General features: G+C 39.8%; 2 protein-coding genes across 18 annotated transcripts; one reads left to right on the top strand and one right to left on the bottom strand.

Annotated features, from left to right (window-relative positions):
* The first annotated feature begins 633 nt into the window (after positions 1 to 633).
* LOC4328203 (uncharacterized) lies at positions 634 to 9,881 on the top strand. Of its 17 annotated transcripts, none has more exons than XR_001543793.3 (9): positions 634 to 927; positions 1,969 to 2,218; positions 2,352 to 2,437; positions 2,559 to 2,705; positions 3,111 to 3,213; positions 3,932 to 4,044; positions 4,701 to 4,820; positions 8,461 to 8,688; positions 9,394 to 9,881. XR_001543793.3 is itself a non-coding variant. In XM_015771354.3 (8 exons), exons 1-7 carry the CDS (start codon positions 661 to 663, stop codon positions 4,791 to 4,793), a joined length of 1,059 nt encoding a protein of 352 aa, XP_015626840.2. In that variant the 5' UTR covers positions 634 to 660; the 3' UTR covers positions 4,794 to 4,820; positions 8,461 to 8,865. The 17 variants fall into 17 exon arrangements, 5 of the variants coding, with proteins under 5 accessions (XP_015626840.2, XP_066163479.1, XP_015626842.2 ...); XR_001543794.3 differs by having other exon boundaries at positions 9,534 to 9,881; XR_010739277.1 differs by having other exon boundaries at positions 3,136 to 3,213.
* Positions 9,882 to 16,076: 6,195 nt separating this feature from the next.
* Positions 16,077 to 17,700, bottom strand: LOC4328205 (bZIP transcription factor 11). Its single transcript, XM_015767204.3, has one exon. It carries the CDS (start codon positions 16,877 to 16,879, stop codon positions 16,388 to 16,390), a length of 492 nt encoding a protein of 163 aa, XP_015622690.1. The 5' UTR covers positions 16,880 to 17,700; the 3' UTR covers positions 16,077 to 16,387.
* Positions 17,701 to 18,879: the final 1,179 nt, after the last annotated feature.

Genomic DNA, 18,879 nt, shown 5'->3' on the forward strand with positions numbered 1-18,879 from the left:
GTTCCGTTTGGTTTTTCCTTGTTCTTTCGGTTTCCCTTCTGTTTTTTTTCGGTTTTTTAATGTATGAATACCAAGTTTTGTATTCGTACATATGCAAAGTTTATATACACGTATGCAAACTTTGTATACGTGATGCAATTTCTTGTTTTTATTTTTTAATACGTATGTATATAAAGTTTGTATACATCGTATACAAAGTTTATATATATCCTATATAAACTTTGTATACATTGTATATAAACTTTGTATATGTGTATATATTTTTTATGCGTTAAAAAATATTCATAAATATATACACACACGTATATACATATGTATATACATATGTATATGTAGTATATACACAAGTATAGTAGTAGATACAGAGAAGAGACTAGAGGGGAGGCGACTGACCCCGCGCGCATGGGGGCGCGTGGCTTATCGTGTATCATTGTATCAGCGCCCCCCAACACATGTTATTAAACCCAACCCGACACAAAACGCATCGCGACAAAATAATTATGACATGAACAGTACTGAATATCAATTGTATTTTATAATTTTCTACTTACTGTTAATATTAGGATTTTGACAAGATAAATGTTTTTATTCGTTTTAATAAGGCACAAAACTGTTTTGAGCACTTGTTTAATCGCGTTTGAACTTTGACGTGTTAGTTTTATGTTCCCATTCCATTCCACCATGCGGTCCACGCCCCCTCGATTCTCTCTGCTTTCCGCGCTGCTGCTGACCGACGACGGCCGCGCCCCTGTCCCGGTCTCCTCCTCGTCCCTCCTCCCCGCCTCTCCACTCTTCCAGAACATCGCCACCGCCACCGCCGCCGCCGCCGCCGCTCGCCGGCCACGACCGCCCCCGGCCCATCTACACCTCCGCCGGATCTCGCAGCCGCGCTCCCCCCATTGGAGGGAGATCCGTTCCAGCGCGTGGGTAAGCAGCAGCTGCCTTCAACGGTTCAACCCAACCTGCGTGATAGATAGGTGGTGGGTGGTGTGACGCGGGGGGTGTTGCAGGTGATTTGGTTCGAGAGCCCGCGTCGCACGCACCGATCAGTTTGGGGGGAGGGGGGGGGGGGGGGTGGTGGTGTGTGATTTGGTTGGAGAGGAGAGTATAGCCTTGGGAGGGGAATCGGAATTGGGATGTGGAATCCCCTTGGATTGGATGAGGTGATTTGATGATTTGGTACCAGGATATACTAGCTCGAGCACATGTGCTGTTGGAATTGGATTCCCACCTATTGGGTTTGGTTGCTGCTGGGTTGAGGGAGAGTAGCGTTAATCATTGGTCCCCGTGTAGTATTCACTGCAGCGGTATCAGTTATTGCCCGTTGATGCTCGTTGTTGAATTCTTGAACATTTCAAAGTTTTTTGATGCATCCAATTGCTAATTTCTAGATTCTACTCAACCCAATGCTGTTAACAGAGCCCGTAAATCAGAGGAATGTTGTAGGACATGCAAGTGGTGCAGAAGTAACACATACTCATTTATTAACGTATTTTTCTACGAATCACATCAATTTTGCTTAAAAGTTCGCCAAAGCACTAGCAGAAAGCAGCCCTAGTGACAGCACATGATCCTATTACCATAGCTTTTGGAGTATAACTTATCACCTTCCTTCCCCTGATTGCTAACTGAAGAGGAGGGTACTAATATCCATACTTCAAACCATCAGGACGAAACCAATTCTGCGCAACTTAGTAATGTGGCTTGTACCTTTCTTTTGCGCAGAAAGAGAACTTTCATTAATCATTAATCAATACCCAAAAGGAGTACATTCAGCTACTATTGTTAATACAAGTGGCTTGTATTTTATACAGAGTATAAACTGCTATACCCTTTCAGCTATAAATTGTTAGTTATTGTTAGGTTTGTTGGTCCTTTTGCCCCTGCAGGATTTAATTTCAACACATGACTGGTGAAATGTTTGCTTGATGATGTCCGGACATGATTTCAGTATTGTTCATAATGCAGTTGGCATCTCATGCCACTCAAGCAGATGAAGCAACAGAGCTTGCTTCCAGCTGTGATTGTGCAGAAGTGCCAGCTTCACAGCAGATAGTTTCTGAATCAAGTACAGCAGGAAGCTCCACAGAGCATCTAGTTTCATGTGAAATCAAGCCACTGGGTGTTGATGAAGACATTGAAACTATTGATGCTAACGAAGAAACCCACCTTGTCATTCAAGACTGTCCACAATGCCGGATTTGCCTTGATAATGAAGGTCCATTCTGTGACTTGAAGTATCTTTCTTATGGAGTGCCATAAAGGCTTTCGATTTTTTTTTTGATAATATTCATATTTTTATGTTGAGTCTACATTTGATCTGATATTTTTTCCATATCCACTACAAGCAGGTGATGACTTGATTGCACCTTGTCATTGCAAGGGCACACAGAAATACGTGCATCGATCCTGTCTTGATAACTGGAGATCAACAAAGGTGGATTCATGAACATTTGCTCTTTATGCTTCATGTACCTATATTTACTGCCATCGCAGAATCCAGTTAATCATTAACCTAATCCAGCTCTGACCTAGTTTCTATGTTACATTTCCACCAGGAAGGTTTTGCCTTTTCACATTGCACTGAGTGTCGGGCTGCCTTCTTACTTCGTGCAAATGTTCCTCCAGATCGATGGTGGTTGAGATTGAAGTTTCAACTTCTGGTTGTTAGAGATCACACGTTGATTTTTTTTATTGTACAACTGGTACGAGTTCCACACCTTCTGTAATCTAATTCAACAAACTGTTTTTTCTTTACTGAACCAATACTGAATACATCTCAGTAGGATTTCTCCAACTGTTTACCCTAAAAAATGAACATGCTACAATACTGAACTCAAGCATGACATGGTTGCACCTTATTCTGTTAATGTATAAAGCAGTAATGATTTTATGGATTTATATTGATATCACCATTTCTTTGAAGAGATGTGGTAGTTAGTTCACTGACTTCTTACTAATACATTGCCATGATTTCTGGCGTGAGATCCAAAAGATAAACGTTTTTGAATAAATGCACAAGAAAGAGGCCTGAAAATGGTCACGATGTGCTGCTGTAAGATGCATCTTTGTTTTTGTCTTACAATCTTATCCGTTTTCCTGCCTGATAGGTTGTTGCTTTATTGGGTATGCTAGTATACAGATTTTATGGAGATGAACTACGAGAAATGTTTGGTTATGAAGAGCATCCATATGCTTTTTATGCAATGGCAAGTAAGTTACTTTTTCATAGTGATATCTGGAAATGTCATGAACTGCATCTTATCTAGAAAGCTCATAGAGAACTGAAAAACTTATCGTTTTCTTGTGTAGCATCTGTTCATGTTGATCCAGTTCATGACATGTACTGTCAACATGGCCTGGCATTTATGTCTCTAAAGAAAGTCACTCCATTCTATTACATCTTTCATTTCATACTTATAGCTACCATTTAAAAATATGGTGTGGAACCAAAGTACAGTGCAATTTATGTAGAATTGCTTTTATGTATTGTGAAGATCATCGCGCAGTTTATAATGGCAGCTATAGCTTTGGGCCTTTGAGATGAAAGATAACATATACTACACTTAATGTTGGGCGTCCATGATTATCTAAGTGCTCTCTATGTAAATGGAATCACGGAAGATGCTTTTCAGAGGGATTTGTTTCCATGGTTCTTTTAGAAGACTGCACGAATTGTAACATAGTCAAAACAAAAGTCTATGTGGTCAGAGGGAACTAAAAGCAACTGGCAGATTAGATGAGAACGCCGATAGCACATATCTCCTTTGTTGGCATTTAACTCAATGCATGTGATTGCACAGGTCTTGATGTACATATTTTTGCCCTGTGAATGTTGTCTGTGTACAGGAATAAGAACTATATCCTCTACTTCTACGTTAAAAACTTGTTGACAAAATAATTAACGTTTTAAATGTTACTTAAATTGCAGTATTGGCTATTGTTTTGGTTGGTTTGCTGTATGGATTCTTCATAGCTATAATATGTGGGCAGAGGATCACAGAACGGCATTACCATGTTCTTGCAAAGCAAGAGTTAACCAAGGTTGGTTAAAGAACATAAAGATGGAAACACAATTTTCATTGACTGATCTTTTCATTTTCAAGAACTACACTGTGTCATTGAAATATTAATAGTAGTGCCATCAACTGTTCAATCTGTATATGCACAAAAACATGCAGATTTCTTCATCTTTTTTTTTTTTACTTATTCCAACCATTACATGACCTTATAAGGTTGTGAACAGACTCTCTCATCTCTATTTGCGAAAACAAGGTTGGTTTGTTTTAGTGAAATTAAATAAATAAGTTGTGGGTGTATTAGTAATAAGGGTGAAAAGACTGCCTAATCAATGATTTAATGGTAGACCATGATGGCCCCAGCAGGGAACACAAAATGAGGTTTCTTATGACATAATGTAGATTCTTTCTTAGCTGACAGTTTTTTTATGATGCGAAAAGTGTTCTATTTACATTCTTCCCTTTTCCTTATGGCCAGGGGTGTAGCCGAGATTCTTCCAAGCCTAGGACTAGAGCATTGCCTTTGTTATAGCTTTTTTTGCCATGTGGGACCTGAGCTCTAGTTGCCCCACACATGGTTCCCTTCCTGCCTATGGCATATTATCTTCTTGTATACCACATAAAGCTTGTATTTAAAGTTCTATTCACACCTCACAGTATTTGATATTCCTCTGATGGCAGGAGTATATTGTAGAGGATCTTGAAGGAACTGATGGAGTTCCTGACCTTGATCCTAATCATGTTACAGAGCTGAGGATTCTGGGGCTATATTGAGTACTGGAGATATCATCAATTCATCAGGTAGGAAATTTAGCACTTGTGCTATAAAATGTCTGTTTAGATCTTTTTATGTGGTTGCTACTTCCTCAGAGATCTCTCTTTGCATCCTACAAATGTAGCAGAGCTCTTGATTAACAATAGCCACTTAAAATGATAAAATGTGGCATCAAGCATCTCACACATCCATATTTTGCCCCAGACATATGTTTTTGGTCATTTTCTACAGTTTTGTTTTGTACTAATGTGCAATGCATGTGATGCCAAAGTATTTCTGGATAATATTTTATGATCACTGAGGTTTTGCTACTGCGTATGGTCAGTTGAATGCCACAAATAGTTCTTTCACTGTGATAAGATGAAGAAACTTGTACAGAAGAGCCCCGTTTTTTAATCTTTTTTTTTTAACCTAGGAGTGCTTATAGCTGACTTATATACTAGTGATCCAAGATGAATCATTGTAACTCAGTTAGATCTTCCACATTTTCTGAAAACAGTTGGATTCAGTCCTTGAGAGTTGATAAACCATGCTTGATGTGGCTTCTGATGAACAGATTCAGACACACCTCAAAATCTTAGTTTTTTTTTGTTTCATGGGAACAACACTTGGCTAATTCAAGTTACAATACAAAGATTTCCCACCACAAGGGACGTACCAACTTGATTTGAATATGCCATGAGCCATGAAGAGTGCATACATTTTGATGGAGAAGCTGTAGATATATATATTCATAGCTTCACCTTCCTATTGAGATCCAAAACTAAAGTAACTGCATTGCAATAACCAAATCCATCAATTGTTGTTGTGCTGGCATAAATCAGGCTAATTTCTGATTAATCTTTTGTACTATTTGCAATGCTATTACTTGGCTTAAGAAAGAGCAAATAAAAAATGTGATTAAAAGACCTGATGAGATGATGAGAAAACGGGAAAAAATTATAGGAGAAGAAAAACAATGTAGTCGGAAGAAAAAAAAAACTGGAAGGAGAACAAGAGTGTGTGAAACATTTTTGTCAAGCAGAAATGTTTGCTGAATGGAGGAACAATTACATGGAAGGTCTGTGGATCAGCTATTATCTTTGGAGTAGTCCCTAGTGCCTTATCTAAGGTTATGCCCTCTATTATGAGATTGCCTCGGGAACAAGTTTTTAAGCTCCCATAAGGGTCGGCTCCTCTGTTCATGAAAGACCTGCTGCCCTGCCCTGCTAGGCTGCTTGCGGGCCCAGTTTCAGGATGTCAAGGAAGTTGGTGAACTGATGATAGGAAAGCAAAAGCCCTGTAAACTATGGCCATAGCCATAACATCCAAAGGTAGGTTTATACTTTTGTTCCTTTAGCCGAACCTTATCCATGTCCTTAGTATTATTTTGTTACTGCCTTGATTTTATTCTATCAAGTTTCTGCTGAAAATTCCAAAGACGGATAAATCTTCAATATTCATACCTTGTCACTGTTCCAGTAACATGCGGGCACCCAACTTGGCCCAGCAACACCTGATAATTTGCTTGCCTTGTTGGACTAGCCCAGCATATCCGCTGCAGTGGTGCTAGAATGTTCTAGCTATGCTCAATAGAGCAAAACCATACCAACTTGCGTTAACCTTTTGGATGAAGAACATAAGCACCATTGGTTAGCTGGTGTGCTGTAGATATACATTGCATGTTACAATACACGAAAAACAGATTTCTTGGAAAATAAATGTCCTTTTCTTACCTACCGTTGGGAGCAATGTCAGAGACAATCTCTTGGAATTACAAAACTACTCCAGCACATAAAGACTTTCTTTGAACTCACAAATCAAGAGCTTGTCCTTGAGCTATTTCAGCAGCACATTTTAAAATAAAATATTTTGTTTCCATTGAGTTCTTGTGCTCTAATTTGTAAAGCTGAAACAGTAGAGGAATCGATCACTGATCAGTTTCTATTGGAGCAGCTATAATTTCTGATTGGATAGCTTAGGATAAAATAAATAAATAGAAGGAGTTTCAGGATGAATTTGCAAGCCTGTTCTCATCAGTTATCTTCCCAGAACCAAACATTCTGTTCCCATTGCCCGCTACTTAAGCGAAGAATATATTCTCCTATGCATATAAATTTGGTAGTCTTGCAGGCATCTTTCTGAAAGTAGCAGAATATATGGGTAGAGACTAGAGAGTACTGTTTTTTGTTATATTGACATCCACTAATAAAGCATTTCTCTCTTAGCAAACATTCTCTTGGCATTTTTTTTTAATCTTGATTGCGTGTTCTTGATCTTCTGTAAATTCGTTTTACTTGCTTTCCTTTGTCAGTTTTGCCTGATACAGTAATACCATCCTTCATTTTTCCCCCTTTTTCATGCTATACATTTTAGTTTTCTTATCTGTTCTCCTCTGCTTTTGTTTACTTCAGTGAGCAAAACTGTCAATAAACGAACCATCATTCTGCTGTAGTACTTGCTTCAAAAGATTGAATTTGCATTTATATGTGGCAACACTTGCATCACCTATGACTAGTGTACATTAAATTTGGGCAAGTCAAGGCTGCACTTGTCTGTAAATTTTGTCAATGTGGGTTGCCAAGTTCTCTATGCATGTTAGTGTCTCTTGACAATGGCTTGAATCTGCTTCCCATTTCCCCACTTTTCAATTTTATATCCTGGCTTTGTCACTACCAGCCTAGACTACATGGGTTGTGGAGTGGAGATGATTTGCCAATTGTGAGCATGTTTTTGCCGTATCTTCTCCAGGTCACCTTTAGCTTGTTTCTTTGTTTTTCAGAAACACGACAAATATAACAAGAACACTATTGATTGAAGAAAAAGAATGTTAGTGCCATTTATCAACCAGACAAATGTTTGATTAGCCACTAGTGATTACTAACGGAAGTGCTTAACAATGACCGCAAACTTTTGGATGATTCAAGATCTAGGTATCATAAGTTCACAACATCATATCAGGATCATGCCTTCATTGATTTATGGAGGAAATACGCCTTGGGTGAATTACCTCCTCTGGGGACCAGGGTTCAAGACAAAGACTCTTCCCTTCTCTTGGGGATAAAAAAGAGCTCGATAGCTTGAATTGTCATCATATGGCCAGTGGGATCGATTTGGGAGTTCAAAAAACAATTAGAACATAAGAACAATATAACACATAAAAAAGGGACATGCACCTGAGTCCCTTATCACTCGTAACTATTTTCAGCTGTGCTCTGTCATGGTCGGTGCAATGATTGTGTAGAGAAGGCCATTTATTGCTCTTGAGACACCGTGTTGATGCATCTGAACCAACAATTCATGATGACATACTGTTTCTCTGTTATGCAACTCAATATGCTATCACCCAGACAATTGTGCAAGGTTGGGTGTAGTTGGTGAAGTTACTGAAAATGTGTTGGGTGATAGAAGTGGTACTTTGAGAATCAGTTCATGCCATGTATGTTTCCATCAGATTCATCTCTAGTAGCCCTAAATGTTCTTACCATTTAAATTCTTGCTGAATCATTAACATCAATTGCAATGCCTAACCGCTGTGTTTATTTCATGTGTGTTACACTAGAAAACTGTATCACAACATGTAATCAAAAGGAATTTTGCTTTTGGAAAAATGACTGTCAATAGCAATATTCTTAGCACATTTTGTTAAGTTATATGGTGAATTTTACTTTTCTATATGTTTTTCAGCTAAATGTCGATGCTAAAATGGTCATATGGGAAAAGCTCTGTTTAGATACAAATCCATAAGGCTGATGCTGCACGGACATCATCCAGAACTTCAGCACAAGGCATGACAAACGGGCTTATCTGCGTTTTGGAAGACATGTTTGTCTGAAGGCATCCAATAGAGTTTAGAGCTATTTCCCTTTTTTCCCCATGTAGGATAAATTGCTCTCACACAAAAAGGAGAATAAGGTGAGTCCCCTCAGACTCTGAATCGATGATGAGGATTATGATAGAAATGTTAGGATGCCATTTCGAATGGACATTTTATTAGATATTACTTGTCTCTTCATGTTCACAATAAACATGAATAGTTATAAGAAAATGAGGTAAATAGAGACGTATGCAAGCTTTGCTTTTCTGCCTTCATAATTTGCAATGCACATGCTGGGCATGTACTGGATGACCTTTTTAATTGTTTCTCCCGTTTCTGATTTTCTATGGTTTGCTAGTACCTTGGGACTTGGGATATGCTGCTGAAATGAAGGGCAAGCATGTAGGGCAGTACTCCTGCCTTGCTGCCTGCATTTTCACAAATTCATAATGTAGCAAACACCTCTAAGTGGACAGCCGATCATTAAGGATCCAGTGGAACCATCTCATGTGCAAAAGTGGACATGATTCTGATGGACACATGAACTGGATTCTGAAAGTTCTTGGCAGCAACCCTAACTTTTAGCTTGAGCATTGCACATTATTTTGCCCAGAAAGCTCTTCATTTTCCTTGGGTGATCAGACAAGCTCACAAGCAACATAAATTTGACTAAACAGATGGCACCAATCCACCCATCCATTATTAGTTTCTAATGTTAGGTCAACTACACACTTGCAGCTACAACTGCTGAACACAACTTTGACATACAGTTGCTTAACTTTGTTCCTCTTTGATATTGACAGAGATGATGTTTTCTCTAACATGAACACGTGCACAGCAATTAAAAATATCGCCTTCTCGTTTTGCACACCACCTTAAGCAACTTTCTCAGCTTTGATCCTGAGTAATTAAGCTAATTAATGCAAGTATGCAACTATACAAGATTCAAGCTTTTGTTGGAAGTTGAAGACCCACTCACTAATGGTGGGAGTCTAAAGTTAAACTGCAGCAGCAAGAGCCCAGAAGCAAGCAACCATATGTACTTAATCTGGCAAGAATCACTGCAATTTGTTCTCCATGGCAATGCATTGATGACCAACTAGTTGCTGAATGCTACTCTGATGGTGATGTATCATGATTATGCTGGGTGACAGTTACAGATGGAGACTTCAGCTTCTCTATGCCAAAGTGTCCCATTGGAACTGTATCTCCTTGATTAATTAGGTGGAGGAACTGAGACTTGATTTGGGTATTAGTTAATAAATGCTCATCATCCGGGGTTTCTGTTGCATAATTAAGACTTAACCACCTTGCAATTACATATATATGATAGTATTATTAAATGACAAGCAACTAAACCAATAAAATGAAGGTCAAGATTGATGGCTACATAGGGTGCTTCAGTCTTTGCTCAACTGGGAGTAGGATCCTAGGTTCACAGTGTGGTGAAGCTGTCTCTTTTCTAGTCGTGCGATCATAAACTGAAGGTCAAGATTGATCGCTACAGTAATTCATCCTGTCAGATACTTGTAACGAGAAAACAATGACAACATTTTCCCTAAAAAAAAGAAATCGATGACAAGCTCTTTCTCTCTCTCTCTCTCTCCCCCTGAGAAAACAATGCATAGTAAAAAAACTTCCAGTCCAATATGGACAACAGATAGAATTGCAGAGCATTATTGCAAATAATGTAATCATTTAACAAATATATCCATGGATATGCCATGAAATCTGTACCATAAGAAAACAATGCATAGTAAAAATTCCAATCCAATATGGACAACAGATAAAATTGCAGAGCATTATTGCAAATAATGTAATCATTTAACAAATATATCCATGGATATGGCATGAAATCTGTACCATACCGTATGTTCTTGAAATATATATCTTGTTTATGCGGCAAGAAACAGAAACCTGATTGGTTTATGGATCGGATCAAGATTTTTGCACCAAGCCAAGAAGGAATGTGATGCTACATCAAACCTTGATATCTCTCTGTGCCTCCACAGGATGACAGTAGCTCTGCACTCCTGAATTTGGAATGGAAAACCTCATGTCAAAGAATTTCTGGAGAGATAATTATGATATCATGTTATATCATATCATATAATCTAGTAGCACCCTTTTGACCAATGTGCCTCTTCAGCCACAGCATCGAGTTGCTCAAGGTTTCTCTCAACTTGAGATCAAGAAAATTGCTTTCAAGCACTATTGTTTAACAGTGGGATTCAATTTCTCTGACAATGACATGCAATTCCAATTTGCTTAATAATATGAAAAAAAAAGACAGAGATGTCCAATGGAATCAGAGGAGAGGTCCATCTGCAGAGCTAGTGTTCATACTTCATACGCTTGGATGGATCAACCAGCCATTTGAAGCAGTGATTCAGTTAAGCTCTCCTCACCCTAAAAAAGAGAGAACAGATTAATGGAGAACTCCACTAATATCATGGTAGAGAAGAACTTTACCATCTAGATAATTTTGTGATTCTTAACTTAGATGAGCTAGACAAGGAATCCTTTGCTTCCTTCTTGTAATATTTCTAAAACTGCAAAAGGGATTGCTAAAAGGTCAGGAGCAGAAAGTCTGTCAAGTAAAGTTTAAAAAAGTGCACTCGATCATGCAGTCTGATGGTTTTAATCCTTTCAGAGCAAGGCAAATGCAGCTTTACCACACAACACTGCACTAACTGCAATGTCAAATTGAGCCCTAATTGGTGCATAGCTGGTGCCTCTAAGCTAGTTGGTCTGTATGAACTGGCCAGTCAACATCCATAGGTGCCTGGAAGCTTCAGACTCTCAGAAAGTTAGTACAATTGTGCTAAATTGAACTGAATTATACGCAACCATGCAGTGGGATTTCCCCTCTATCCAGGATTTTTATCTTTGTACAATTTCTGCAATTCCTGCACCCAATCAGTGGCCACAATCTCATTGGCTGGCCTCCAAATGGATGTGAAGAGCAGTCACTCTCCCTGCCTGCTCTTCAGAGTAAGTTGCTACTACAACCTTCACCTTCCATGAATGCACATTGCAAATCTGCAAGAACTTCTTATGGCATTGCAACAGCCTGCTTTTGAGGCCTTGGTTCTCCCTTGAACTCCACAGACCCCTATCCTTCGCCTCACACGGTGATCATGACGGGTTCTTTCGTCGTGCATCCCGCCAATAATACCGCCTTTTTGCCTTCCATTTTGCTCACATAGCGTGTCAAAAACATATACTAATGTGAAAGTAAAAGAGTAACAGCTAACGATGTGTATAAGAAGAGAGTAGTATGGCTACTTTACAGAGCAGTATGTATGCAAGTTCAGTTACATGTAGCAAACAAAAGCAAAGAGGCAGTGTGCATGTGTGAGAGTATTGTTTTGGTTTTATTTTTATCCTTTTCCATTTGCAGAAAAGGTGCTCCAAAAATAAAAATAAAGCAGGCCGACCACGCATATTTCCCTGTGGCCGATGGCTACCTGCAACATGGAAATGCAAGGGAAGCAGACAAATTTATTCAGATTCTGCCAATTGTCTATGCAATTCTTTGGTAGAATAAGATGGTCCTGGTTTCGAATTTTTAATCCTTGCGCTTTATGCTCTTCAGGGAAGTCTTTGAAACGCGTCGAATTTCAGAATCCGGTGCAAGTACTCATGAGGATCGATGATGTTGCGCGATTCATATCGGGCTCAAGAACATGTTCCTGACCTGTTTCTGTTTCAAATGCCTATCAAAATGCTACTTTGAATCAGCTTGAATCAACCCAATGCTGACCCTTATTAACAATAAACTTTTAACAGTTTTTATTTCTGTTTCAAAATAAAGGATTTACATTTCATCATGCAAACTTCACCAAAATATTGAATCCTCTAATTAACAATGACTGAATCTAATCTGGGGCTTGCACTGTTCAAGTACTGATGGAGCAATGTGACTGAACATGAACACAGCAGCCTTTGTCTCCAACACCTCCATATGAGTGCTAAGCATAAGGCATCACCGGCCACATGGGATTAAGAAACACACAAGCAGGTTAGTGCATGCATAAACCCCATTTGCAGCAGGTCATAATCAGTATTCAATTGTGCACAAGTACAATTCTGCTGAGGTGATTAAAAAGTGGGCAGAGCCTTGGTTTCTGCAAGAAGGAATCAAAAAGATTGTTATTTAATTCCAGTAAGCCATATCTCAGCGTGATAGATCATGTTTGCAGTGCCCACTATGCTTTGGTAAGATCTGAAATTTCATCCACTATTAAGATATTCTTATCTTCGATAAGTAATAGTTTTAGCCACATTTAGTGTGCTTTGAATAATATCATTCTTCTCTTTATTCCCTGGAGAATTATTGTTAAGGGAGACCTTTATTCCATTTCTTGTTCGGCCAATTAATCAAATTGTATATTTAAAAGTGTTTATTCTGGTGTAACCTTTGCATCTCCAGATAAGATATTTCTGTGTCATGTCTATGTACAATAATCATTTTGTATTAAAAAAACTGTTGGCTGATTTACAAGCTGAAAATCAGTCAGCTCAGCTAAGAAAAACTTAAATTCCCTAGCATCCTAGCCTTGTCAAGTTTCTGAAGAGAGATAGTTCTTATCTCAACCACCACGGCATACTACTCAACTTCACTAGTCTCATGTATAATGCATGAACCAACCTTTGGACCCAAGTGACACTATGATCCAAAAGATTCTGTTTTTTTTTTGTGCTCTTCTATTTTCCATCCTCTGTGACATCTACATCTTTAAAAGTTAACAATAATTGCTAAATGCAAATCAGAATCACTTCAAAGGGTTAATATATAATGGATAAATATCTGACTAAATTATTTCTCTCTTCTCCACAAGCACACACAAACAAACACAAAACATAAAGAACTTTTTTGACACACCAAGTCATGCTAAAGTACTATTAAGTAATGCAGTGACTCTAGTGCAATTGAGTACCTGAAGAACTTTCAAGATACCAACAGGAGAACCAAGGTCTATAGTTCTTTTCTGTAGGAAGCATTTTTTACTATACTACTATATCTACAAGAACCAGAGTTTTCCTTCTGCAATCAACACCTACTTACTTTATATATATATATATATATATATATATATATATATATATATATATATATATATATATATATATATATATATATATATATATATATATATATATATATATATGCACAAATATATACATATGTACATATCATGTAGCCGGATCAAAACAGAAATGTAGTTGTGTAATATTCACTTGACCAAAGAGAACAAATCTTGGCAACATATGTCATTTAATACAAGTGAAATCCCAATCAATTCAAACCAATAATACTCATATATTTCAGGATGTCACTAGACTTGTTAGTCCTTGTACTCACATTCAGAGAACATCAGCTAAGGTCCCCATCGGTTGGTCTAGTCTTATTATAAGCCATAACGGTTTATTAGCGATTAAAAAAATGATATGTGAGTAAAACTTTTGTATATATATTCTTAGTGATTGAAAAGCCAAAGTTAAAAAAAAACTATGTTGAAAAAGGATCAAATTCAAATTCAAAATCAAGTTTTAAAATTCAAATTTTGGCTTTAGCTTATAAGCCATAGGGCAAACGATGAGGCCCAAAGCTACATTTCTGCAGGCTCTGAAACAATCAAAACCATCAAGCTCAACTCTCATCTGGATCGCCGGCGATGGCCGACCGGAGCAATGGCGGCCGGAGACGGAGAAGGAGAATATTCTTGGTTGGTTCTTGGTGATATTTGTTTCCCTCTTATGTATGCAATGCAATATGTGGGTGGTGGAGAGGAAAGGTGGTGGCTGAGGTGAGGTGAGACCACCTTCTTGGCCCTTGATTCCCTCCCTTTTGCAGCATGTCCTCTGCAATCTCCACTGGGGTGAGAGCTGGCTCTACTCCATCAATGTAGCAACCTCCCAGGCAATGAGTCAAGCATTGCAGCTAGCCAGGTCCATTGCACCAATTGCATCTGCAGATACTGCACTCCACTGCACTGCAGCTGCAGTGGTCCATTCCATTCCATTTCACTGCATTCAGTATGATGTAGTGTACCCTAAGTATGTATAGTGAGACTGTGTGTACATGAACCAGTTTTTTTTCTTTAGACAAAGTAAGTTTTTATTTAACTTAGCCAATTACATCGAGGAAATACAATTGTACTGAGCTAAGCACGGTCTGGTCTCTACATAACTAGGATGCACACGGTCAAAACTCACGCTCGCACCCTTACATGAGCTAGTTAGCATGGTGCATTATGTGTATATATATTTTACAATTGTCAATCACAAGTTGGGAGTGGTTGGTGATCTGTTACTCCAGTTATACCCACTGGAAGATCAGATTCATGTGTGGCAGCAGAATCACCAGGAAGCATGTGGTTTGGTGGGTACCAAGATACATCATGTGAGCTGGAGCCAGATGAAAAAAAATGAATGAATGAGGGGGTGTTTAGATGGGGCTAAAACTTTTTAGCCCATGTCACATCGGATGTTTGGACGCTAATTTGGAGTATTAAACCTAGACTAGTAAAAAAACTAATTTCATAAATGAGAGCTAATCCGCGAGACGAATTTGAAGTATTTAAGCCTAATTAATCCATAATTATCAAAAGTTTACTGTAGCATCACATTGTTAAAATCATGGCGTAATTAGACTCAAAAGATTCGTCTCGCGAATCAGTCCAAGGTTATGGAATGAGTTTTGTAATTAGTGTATGTTTAATACTCTAAATTAGTGTCCAAACATCCGATGTGACAGGACTTGGAATAAGTCTCTAGAAAGCAGACAGGCCCGAATGAATTGAGCTGAACTGATGAAAAAAATCTGTGTGCTGCTACTGCTGCCTGTGAATGAATGAGAGGAGCTGAGCTACAAGAGTTGTCTGTCACTGCTAGGCTGCTGCTACTGTTGGTGCTGCTGCCATTAGTTTTCAGAGATGTGCAACAGTGCTGGTTGGTACATGACAACTAGAAAGTAGTCTTCTAGTACACTCAAATTCCCAAGAAACCAACAGAAAAAAGATGTAGTAGTGGTAGAGAATAGGGGGGAGAAAACAAAGAGGGTAATTTGGAGAATCTCTTTCTCTCTGCACAATAACCATCAGTACTGTACTGAACAAATTCTGAGAAAAAAAAAAAGAAGAGCAAGCAAGAAAGAAAAGAATACTAAGCCAGTTAATACATTTATTCCTGCCATAAAAAGACTGGCTGTTGTCACTCTTATTATTCCCACTACCTGTGGAATATTAACAAGAATTTCCTGCAGATTGATTGATTTAATTTACTACCCCAACATGTCCATGAGCATCACAAAAATGTAGTACTAGTTGCAACAATCTGAGGCTAGTAGTAAAGCACCAATATAACATTGCATCTCAACACAGTTTAGTAATTCTTAAAAAATATAAGAATTACTAAACTGATTAATTCAAAAGCAAACATACATACCATGAGTCCATGAGACAGCAGAGAGAGAGAGAGAGAGAGTAATAGTAGTAGTAATTATATATTGCACTTCCTTGATTTGTTTTGACAGAGAAACAGAAAGCTTACTGCCTCATTAATCCTTACATAGTTGGAGTACATGATGATGATGATGCATGCAGAAGGCTTAACTTAACCATCACTTGATTTACCAATTACACAAGATAATTAGGCCATTAATTAGCCCTAGCAGCTAGCTTAGCTTCGTTAGGTGCAGTGCTTAGTTGCTTACCCCCAGTGGCAAGTACTGTAATTTTCTTCATCTTCTTCTTGGTCTCTGCCATGGCAGCTTCAGCTTCAGTGTTTGAGCTAGCAAAGCTGGAACAGCTCGGGGGAGGATCTGAAGAGGTCGTCGAAGGCGGCGGAGTCGAAGGCGAGGAGCGGGTCGGTGGCGGCGGCGACGGTGAGGGCGGCGGCGGCGGCGGCGGCGGCGCCGTTGGTGTTGATGCAGGAGAGGATGTCGTTGAGGGAGGCGAGGCGCGCGGCGAGCTCGGCGGCCTGGGTGCGGAGGACGGCGTTCTCGGCGTCGACGGCGAGGAGGCCCTGGGTGGTGAGGCCGAGCGCGGTGGCGACGTGCGCGTTCTCGCGGCGGAGGTGCGCCACCTGCGCGGTGAGGTCGTCGAGGTGGCGCTGCTTCCGCATCCGCGACCGCCGCGCCGACTCCCTGTTCGACAGCATCCTCTTCGCCCGCCGCTGCTCCATAAGCGCCCTCAGCTCCTCCTCCGCCGCCGACGACGACCCCCCCGCCGCCGCCGTCGCCGCCGACACCGCGCTCCCCCCGCTCCCGCTTGACGATGCCATCAATCAATCGATCGCAAAGATTTCGGGAGAAGAAGAACAACAAGCACCACTAGATTGCTACAAGCTTAGCAGCAGCAGCAGCAGTGAAGAACAAGAAGTGCATATACTAAACTGAAACCAAAATCCAAAACGAACACGACGACGACGAAGAACACACACAGAGATCGACAAGAACGACGACGACGAACACGAGATCGATTATTGTAGAAGGAAGCTAGAGAGAGAGGAGGAGAGGGAAATGGATGGCGAGTAGCTTATGAGAAGACATAGAACCAGTAGAGGAAGACGACGGAGAAAGACTGGACGAGATGGGTGCGGCGCCGGAGTGTGGAGTTGATCATAAACCCCGAGAGGAGGATCTCACTGATCACAGGCGACATCGATCAGGAACTCCAGCACGAACGGTATAAGCATGTGCCTCCCTCCTTTCTTCCTTCCCCCTCTCTCACTCGATCAACAAGAACAGCATGCAAGAACAAGAACAAAGCTCTAGCTCCCTCCCTCCCTCTCCAATGGCGGCTGGGGTTATAAAGAGCGAGGAGGCTGGCTAGCCTAGCACCGGATTCGATCGGAGCGGTCGGTGGCAAAAGGCTAGAGCTGAGCTAGCTACTGCCACTGATCGATGCAGCAGCACTGGGCAAGCTGAGCCACTGGTGCTAGCTACAACTCGAGGCGTCTGGATGTGTCTCTTGATGCCAAGTGCCAAGAAGAGGATGGTGGTGGTTGTTGGTAGGGAGGAGGAGATGATCGAGGAGGGGGGGTGTGGGAGCAGCAACACGAGGTGGATTTATAGAGAGGACGCACCCATCTCTCTCTCTCTTTCCAGGGCAGTAGAGCAGGGGAGGATGGGAATCGCGCCAACCCGGGAATGGGAATGTAAAATACTCCCTCCATCCCGATAAAAAAAAACCTACGATATGTAGATTCGTAGTACTAGAACGTATCACATTCAACAGAGAGCTGCTACAAAACGGGATCCCGTTGCAATGGGATAGACATATTAACTATTCTCTTGCACGAGTATCACAGGTATCAGGTCCTAGATATCACAGATACCGGGTAACAGGTATCACAGGTATCAAGTATCATGCAGCTGGTATCACAATAGGTATCAGATATCAGGTACTGTCTCATAGAAGAGTATCCCGTTCCAACGAAATACCGTTGTCTAGGTTTTCTGCATTTAATACTAGGTTGGTTTTTTATAGGACGGAAAGAGTACTATTCAAAACGGTATATTTGTTTAGGTTTTTCTCTTTACCTAAGGTCACTTTACGTACGAGTGTCTAGAAAATTAAAATTAGCGTGGAATATATGGTGTTTATAGAGTAAGCAATCTTAAACACTTGATTTTAGATGTCATATAGACATTTGCTAAATAGTAAATGGGGAAGAAATTACTGCAAATATTGACATATTGTATTGAGTCTTGAGAGCCGATATATATATATGAGTACAAGATTTGGTTCTTAAGTAAGTCTAGAGATATAGATGAAATATAATCCTATCTAGTATAACAAACGGATACTATGATCATATTCATATACTCCAATTGTTTTAATAATGTGAAAGAGATGAAAGAGGAGGAAATGAGCCATTCTTCGTACAGGGATAATCTATACACAAACTTCACTAAAAACATGAGAGAGTCTTAGAGAGTTATTGAGGCTTGTGTGTTAACGGCAACTTATTGTATATCTTACACCTTAGTTTATAGCAATGATAAGGGAACGAAAATATAAATGCACCATGGATTATGAAATATTCAGAATGGTACTGATATATTTGCATAGTTTTTATTTTTTCCTTTAAACGAGTTCTCACGAGTGTCTAGAACCGTAGCATTAGTGTGAAATAGTACGTGATATTTAGAATGGTGTCATTATCTAATCGTCACTTGCCTTCAAGAACGGGAGGTGGCATTCAATAACGACTACTGCACGAAAAATTACGGTCAATAGAGGTTACCTATGTGGCTATGCTTATTTGTATGTGTGGAT

The sequence above is a fragment of the Oryza sativa genome, chromosome 2, assembly GCF_034140825.1.
Source record: "Oryza sativa Japonica Group chromosome 2, ASM3414082v1".
NCBI lineage: Eukaryota > Viridiplantae > Streptophyta > Magnoliopsida > Poales > Poaceae > Oryza > Oryza sativa.